General features: G+C 41.2%; 1 protein-coding gene across 2 annotated transcripts; it reads left to right on the plus strand.

Moving 5' to 3' along the window:
* Nucleotides 1-916: 916 nt before the first annotated feature.
* On the plus strand, nucleotides 917-6,113 carry znf319a (zinc finger protein 319a). 2 transcript variants are annotated; one of them, XM_026320244.1, is made up of 3 exons: nucleotides 917-1,240; nucleotides 1,794-1,857; nucleotides 2,690-6,113. In XM_026320244.1, exon 3 carries the CDS (start codon nucleotides 2,826-2,828, stop codon nucleotides 4,602-4,604), a length of 1,779 nt encoding a protein of 592 aa, XP_026176029.1. In that variant the 5' UTR covers nucleotides 917-1,240; nucleotides 1,794-1,857; nucleotides 2,690-2,825; the 3' UTR covers nucleotides 4,605-6,113. The 2 variants fall into 2 exon arrangements, with proteins under 2 accessions (XP_026176029.1, XP_026176028.1); XM_026320243.1 differs by lacking the exon at nucleotides 1,794-1,857.
* Nucleotides 6,114-8,063: the final 1,950 nt, after the last annotated feature.

Below are 8,063 nucleotides of genomic sequence, written 5' to 3' on the forward strand. Positions count from 1 at the left end.
TAGATTGTTATCATTGATGATCATTACTTATGTAATGTAGATTACTTATGTAATAGAGCTAATTTAAAGTTCCTGGTTTATTGCATTTTATACTTAAACAGCAAGGTGTTGGTTATTGTTAATTTATTATCCAGACACAAGTGTCACTTCACCTCAGGCCACATGCCCATTTATTTAACAGCAATGGCCCGTTTTCCTAATTTGACTCAGAGGTCAACTCAGACATTATTCATATGGCAATTTAATTAGACACCATGAATGAGTTGACATTTATACACAGAACAATCAATTACTAAAATCAGACCTGGTAAAATCTTACAGTATTTTTATAAGGAAATAATCTGACCTTGCCTCAGGTTTTGATCATTTCTCTCATCATGAAATAAAAAATTGATTTAAAGATTCTTTTCTTTGTTTTTAAACCGTGGCATGGGTTAACATCCCATTAAGAATCCCCACACCCTGTCCCACTTCCAGACCCCTCAGATCTTGGCCTCAACCTACAAGATTATATTTTTAAAATCAATCTGAAGACCACCTTCATTCCTTTAGCCTTTTAATAGTCTTCGTAAAGAGTCACTTTTATTCTTATGTTCAAAGTTTTTATTCAGTTACTCTTTGCTGTTGCTCTGTTTAATTTAATCAACCTTATTTTTGTTTGTGTTGTATTTGAGTATAATCCTCAATTAGAAGAAATAAATATTGGTCTCATATCTTTGTGACGTGCTTTGGTCAACATTTGTTGTTTTTAAAACGTTATCCATAAAAAAATGACCTGACTGTAAAACATACTCATTTATTTTGTTGAATTTTATGGTTTTATTCAAATAGTGAAAATGACAATTGTGTGAAGGTTTTAGTGTTGACGGTTAAGTGAACGGGTGAAGCATTGCCCCCTGCTGGTGTAATAAGGAACTACAACCGCTAATATCTTAGCCCGCTCGTATTTGCCATTGTGTTTGTTTAAACAGCCTTCAAATAAACTCCAGGAGCACTTTATCTCGCCCTGGGGGTTTTTCGGGCTCTCTGGTGGATCTCCATCATGGAGCGGCTGTAGCGGCAGCAGCACGGCGGCTGCAGATCGCTGCGTGGCGGTTTCCGGTGTCCGTCCGTCTGCAGGAGGATGGCGTCCGGCTTCGACCGCATCTCTTCCCCCGTCGGCCCTCCGAGCTCCAAATATCCACGCAGCTGTCGACCCCAGGCTGGAGACGCCAATAAAACCCATCCGTGAGCAGCTCGAGTAAGTGATCGTGAAAAGCTTTTTTCGTAAATTGTGTTTATTTTTTGGAGATGTGCGAGACTCGGCTGCAGGAGGCGGATTTTCCCCCTGCAGGTCCGGGAGGCCTAGTTTGGTTTGGGGGTCGGTGTGCAGCTCTTATTAAATGTTAGACCAGTTATTGTGGCCTTGGATGAAGCTACGGTACCGTGTGGCTTCGGTCGCTTTTTTCTTGTTGTAGTTCGCGTGGTCTAGAACATTAAACATTAATCCATGTTTCTGGTTAGAAGCTAAAGCGGGACCAAGGAAGTCCAGTTGTTTGGAAACGTTAGCTGCAGCAGTTAGCCGCTAGCTGCGCTGCCGCAGAGCTAAATGCGTCCTGGAGCAAACAGGGTCGTTTAATGTGTTTCTAGAAAAGCTCATTTGTGTGAAACAAAGCGAACAGCAGCCTGTTTCACCGCGGAGCCGTTTGAATCTTTTCACTTTAAAACGCGAGGAAATGAACATTACGCGCTCGAGTTGCATTTCAGGAAATAGACCGAGCCCAGGTCTTACGATTTAAATCTTATTTTTGCAGCTTTTCTCTTGGAAAGATGCTTCACATGTGTCAGTTACATGTCAACATGTTCACCGCCTCACAGGTATAACACTGTTTACACTGCCCGTGTGCATTTATTTCACTAATCATCCAGGAACAAGTTTTAGGCCTCCCAGGTTAGCCTATCACTTGGTGTCAGTTTAGGAATCTAAACCAACGATTATTTTTATGATTCACTTGCTTATTATTTGCATGATTAATCGTTGAGGCAATAAAACAGCAGAAAATGGTGAAAAGCTTCTGGTGTTTAAGCTGCCATGCTTAAAGTGTTTTTGTCCAAGTGCTGCAATGAACAGTTATTTGCATTAAGGATTAATCTGCATATTATTTTTTACTACGTTTCAACAAAGCGTCAGAAATGCGTGGCCTTCATAACTTGGCAGAGCTGAAGTTGACTTGAGAATATTGTGCTTATGGTGATATATGACAAGGAGAAGCACCAAATCTGAACCTGGAGCGACACATTATTTCACATTCTGTTTTTAAAAAATGACTGAAACGATTAATCGATTATCAAACAAATTTTCTGTCAGTTGGCTAACAGTAAAAAAAAAAACTCTTGTTACCTGGAGCTTGAGAATAGGTCTAAACACACAAAATATTAAATTCACACTAATCTAAGACCAATGAGAGCAGGAAATTCTTACAACTGAAAACTCAAACCAGCAAATGTTTTGCATCAATGGTCAAAATAGTTGCATGTACATTTTCTGTCAATTATCTAAGTGATTGCAGATTTTCTGTTACTGTTCCTGTCCTTTACATTGTTGTTTACTGTAGATCATCTTTATACTACATCCTGTATTGTATTTACTTATTGCAGTATTATTGTGTTGTTCACATAGCTATTTGTGCTTTTTGTTTTTTACTTCCAGGTTTTCTCACCTTTTTCAAAGGACCAGTGTGAATACAGACACAGCACTTAGCTTAGCTGATTTAATTTCTAAAACCACGTCCACCTTGTCAGTTTGGCACTGAAAACCCCATCACCTCCTCGCACTGAATCCCTGTATGCAAAGTGCAAGGATGACAGAGGCGTGGCAGCAGCAGCAGCAACATGCAGTGGCTCCGCCCTCTGTCGTGCACACGCTCCCCCAGGCGACCGACAACCCTTTGGGATGCACTGTGTACGGAGTGGTCTTGCAGCCAGATGCCACACTGCAGCAGCCCCAGCATGCCCAGCAGCACTCTGTTCAAGCCCAGCAGCCCTCTTTACAGGTAGGGGGCGAGAGAGGGCACAAGTGTGGAGCCTGTGGTCATGACATATCTCACCTGGCCAACCCTCATGAGCACCAGTGCATGGTGAGTCAAGACCGATCCTTCCAATGCACGCAGTGTATGAAGATCTTCAGCCAGGCGACAGACCTGCTGGAGCATCAGTGTGTGCAGGTGGAGCAGAAGCCTTTTGTGTGTGGTGTGTGTAAGATGGGCTTCTCGCTGCTCACCTCCTTGGCTCAACATCACAACTCGCATGGCAATGGAAACAACCCGATGAAGTGCTCCATCTGCGAGAAAACCTACAGGCCAGGCTCTGGAAACGCCACCCCAACCTCGTCAGCTGCCAACCCCCAGCAGCCCTCCACCGGTGAGACGTCTGGTGGCGGTGCAGCAATCAGTGCCTCATCTCCTCCTGCGTTTGAGGCCTCTGCACCAGATAGGCCATATAAGTGTTCAGTGTGCCATAAGTCCTTCCGGCATTTGTCAGAGCTGACCCGCCACGAGAGAGTACACACTGGTGAAAAGCCATACAAATGTGACACATGTGATAAAAGCTTCAGCCAGTCTTCACATCTTGCGCACCACCAGCGCACGCACAGTTCTGAGCGACCGTATAAATGTGCTGTATGTGAGAAGAGTTTTAAGCACCGCTCTCACCTTGTGCGGCACATGTATGCTCATTCGGGCGAGCACCTATTCAAGTGCAATTTGTGTGAGATGCACTTTAAGGAGTCGTCTGAGCTCCTGCATCATCAATGCCAGCCAGAAGGGGAGAGACCTTTTCGCTGTGGTTCGTGTGGCAAGAGCTTCAAGCGTCCATCTGACTTGCGGCAGCATGAACGCACCCATTCAGAGGAACGACCTTTCCAATGTGAGGAGTGCCAGATGAGCTTCAAACAGCAGTATGCTCTTGTACGTCACCGTCGCACTCACAAAAATCCAGCTGACCGCCCATTTAAATGTAACCTGTGTGATAAGGGTTTCCTTCAACCATCTCACCTGCTTTACCACCAGCAGGTTCACGGTATGGAAAGTTTGTTTAAATGTGCATCCTGTCAGAAGTCTTTCAGCCAGTCAGGAGAGCTGCTGAGGCACAAATGTGGTGGTGAAGTGGAGAAGCCCTACAAGTGCGACGTATGCGGCAAAGGTTACAAGAAGAATTCAACGCTGCAACGCCACCAGAACTCTCATTGCACAGAGAAGCCACTGAAATGCTCTCTGTGTGACAAGCGCTTTGTGTCCTCCTCCGAATTTGTTCAGCACCGCTGCGACCCAACCCGCGAGAAACCGCTGAAATGTCCCGACTGTGAAAAGCGCTTCAGGTACTCGTCTGAGTTGCAGCGCCATCGCAGAGTTCACACCGGGGAAAAGCCTTTTAAGTGTGCCAGCTGTGACAAGAGCTTCAAGCAACGAGAGCACCTGGCCAAGCACCAGAGTGTGCACTCACGGGAGACACAGTTTAAGTGTGTGTGGTGTGGGGAGCGTTTTGTTGACCTTGCAGCTCTGCAGGAGCACACAGTCCAGCACACTGCTGAGGGTGAGAGTTTCCCTGAAGCTCCATGCATCCCATGAACAGCTGCTCTTCAGGCCCAGGCAGCAACTGTGACATTTACCCTCAAAGCAAAGTGTGCCAGCCTCTGCTCTCCCATTTGTAGTTCATAACATGCACCAAAATACCTTTAATAATTTTTAGTATCAGTAAGACTTGATTGATCTTCATCCTTTGTTGAGTAAAAGGCAGAACACCCTAAATTGACGTCCTTTTATTTTGGAACACATGGAAAAGGCTTAAACTGAATGAAGACGTCTTTTAACGTAAACTGTGGGAAGATCTTGATTTTGTTTAGTACTGAATGTGGGACCTAATTCTGTGGTTGCATGTGATCGTCTGTTTTGTAACTGTTGATTTGGTTGTTGAGAAAGAAGGCTTCCAGATTGTTGTCAGATATGTGTGTGTTCATGTTAAGCTCTTCTGAAATCCATGTGCCTTTTTTACCGATCACTCATTTTGTGTTTTTGTTAATTTCATGCCCAATATAGCCAAACCCCACTCATCCATCCATATTCAATGGCTGGCTTGTGCAGCAGTATCTTTTCACATATTAGATCTTAGGTAGTGTCATCAATTTGTGCATGAATATTTATCACACTTTAATATCACTGTTGTATTATAGGTTTGCTTTATTTAGGAATACATCCTAAGAAGAAGAAAATAAGTGGATTTGTGAAAATGTATAGCCTGTGTCCTTTGAAATCTGTGTTGGTGCATCTTTGTATTAAAACAGATGACATCTAGGTAACTAACCTATACCTACCATGTCATACAAACACTTGACATGTGCAATAGAATATGCACAATGTAATATTTATGACTACTGATTCATGGCATAGTCTGTTATATTATAGATTGTGTGTATACGCTTATGTAAAAATTAAAATGTATAGTGCTTATGTTACCTGCTTTTGTATTCACTATGAATGAGCTTGCTGTCTTTTGCAAGCACTTTAGTTTCTCTCCCAGATGAATTGTCACAAGGTTTAACCCAACAAGCATTATATTGCTCACTTGCCACAAACTAGCTGCGTTAGTTACTGTGTGATAGCTCTAACAGAAGTAATTGTTTTTTTTTTTTTTGTTGGTTTTTTTTTTGTTGGTTTTTTGAAGAATTGGCTTTGTAATATCCTTACTGAATTCTAGCCTCTTTCTGGTCCAGACCAGATGTTCAGCAGATTAATCCAAGTAGCCTCAAAGTTGCAACTTATGTGTTGGTTTATGCCAGGGATAAAAGTAAAAAAAAAATGTGTGTACTTTAGTTAATTGTGTGGATTTCTATATTCTGTACAATCTTTGCAGTATATTTAAAAGAAGGTTTTTGGACTGTATTAAATCATGGACAAACGGAGTAATAGCAGGCGACTGATGGGATTGTGTACCATGGCTTAAGTCCTAGTAAGTCCGCTTCAAAACCTCCTGCAGGGGGAGGAACGGGTTTAATGACGTGTGTAATTTACACATATGAGTATCAATATAGACTCCTGTTCATACTGTATACAGACAATAAACCACCCCTATGAAAACAAGGTGTGCATTTTGTTTTATCACAGTTAATTTTACTTTATGCATTTTGTTAAATGATTCAAATTGAAGCTAAAACTAAAGATTTTGATTGATTCATCATTTTTCTCTACAAAATGTAAGAAAATTGTAAAATAAAAAAAAAAAAAAACAACAACAAAGCCTGTTAGTTTTAACAGGCTTGTTGCCCATAGTTGATGGTGACTTTCTTGTATGTTTTGTTTGCAGTCCAAGCCCAAAGATACTAAGTTTACAATGGTAATACAATAAAAACACCAATAGTGTGGTGTATATAGTTGAATGTCGAATATGACCCAGATTTAGCTTTCAGCCGCATGTTCTGTATTTTTCTTGACTGGGTTTTCATTTGCTGGTGTCACCTACAATTGTGATGCTACTTATGGTACTGTGGCAGGTTCATTGTTTTTCACTTCTTAACAATTGCCTTGTCTAACGTCAGCTAACATTTGCCTTTTAGAAAACCACTGACTTTTTCCCATCAGAAGAGGTGACTAATGACTTACTGTTGGATCCCGATTCTAAAATTTGTCCATGTGTACTTCCAAACAGGTTTGAATTGCTGTAACCGTTTCTCCTGTTCGTACAATTTAGAAACCCCTGGGCAAATTACATAGTTTTGCAATTTTTGAAGCAAATACAACATCTGGAATACACAGACATTAAAATTGACCCTTCTGTTGACTATTGACTTTTAATAAATTAAATTTTGGCATGTGCATAGGTTTCAGCACCTCGCTCACAAACTACTTAGTAGTTTAGTAGTAGTTAGTAGAATAGTAGCCCGTTGCCAAGTGTTGGGGCATGGGGGTGTGTAACTTTTCTGCTTTGTGTGGAAGCCAGCAGCACAGAAAACACTGCATGGACAGAAAGAAGAAGTAGATCTGCTGTGTGCAAGTCAATCTGAAAATATATCTGAACTTGAAGTTATCTTTATGAAGAGTGGGTGAAATAAACAGCAATCAAAAATAATGTAAAATAAAAACGAACAGTGTTTAACATTTGAAGAAAAGCTATTTTGTCTGTTTCCTTCTGTGTAAAAATGCACTTAAAAGTTTAATTGAAGCTCCTTGGTTTCAGTTAGACAAATTAAGTGGGTTTTCTACAAAGTTGTGTTCCTTTTAGTATGAAATTCCCTCCTTGCATTTTCTCAGACAGTGTTGACTTGCTGATCTGAGCTGCACATGGATTTGTTCACCTCAAGAGATCTGACTAAAGGATATTTCACCTGTTCGCTTCGAACGCTTTTAGTCACTTTGGCTGAATGTTTAAGTTCACTGTTCTGCGTCAATGAAAAAATGTTATGCAATGAGTGATTCATTTGTCTGAATCCGAGCACACATTCTTCTTGTTGCTACCATCAGCACTGAAATCTATCAGTAAATACCAGCGTGCCACTTCCACTGGCAGCCGTACAGGTCCAAGTGGTAACGGAACTACAGTCACATTCATAAAGGGCTTTTTCTTCACTGTCCAAAGCCACAAACCTTGTGCTTCTTGTTTCTACTTCACCCCTGCATTCCTACTTTTTCCAAATTGTTTATTCTGGCAAAACAATTATCTTTGAAGCCTCTCCAACAGATTTTTGCTTTTGTGAATATTCTTCATATCAAGACCGCCTTACTTCCCATTTGGACAAACAACTCCACCTCAATCTGAATGGCAAAACTAAATATTCCCCACTTCTTTTATTGTGGGCATAAACTTAATCAAATTGAAACTGAAACTTGGAACTTCGGCAAAGGGCCTGAGTAACTAAATATGTGTAACTCTGAAATGATCTGAAATAGAAACTAAATTCTGTTGCGTAACCGCCAAATTCATTTTTGTTGATTGTTTGCACCCCTGATCCCTGGTGCCAAACTAGTGTAACACCCTATGTTAAATGTTAATACTACAATAAAACTACTCTGTTCTTAATAATGTATTAGCATTAG

This window comes from Mastacembelus armatus, chromosome 3 (genome assembly GCF_900324485.2).
Source record: "Mastacembelus armatus chromosome 3, fMasArm1.2, whole genome shotgun sequence".
NCBI lineage: Eukaryota > Metazoa > Chordata > Actinopteri > Synbranchiformes > Mastacembelidae > Mastacembelus > Mastacembelus armatus.

What these genes read in the sequence shown, in the direction of transcription:
- znf319a (XM_026320244.1), top strand. Translation starts at nt 2,826, where the DNA reads ATGCAAAGTGCAAGGATGACAGAGGCGTGGCAGCAGCAGCAGCAACAT.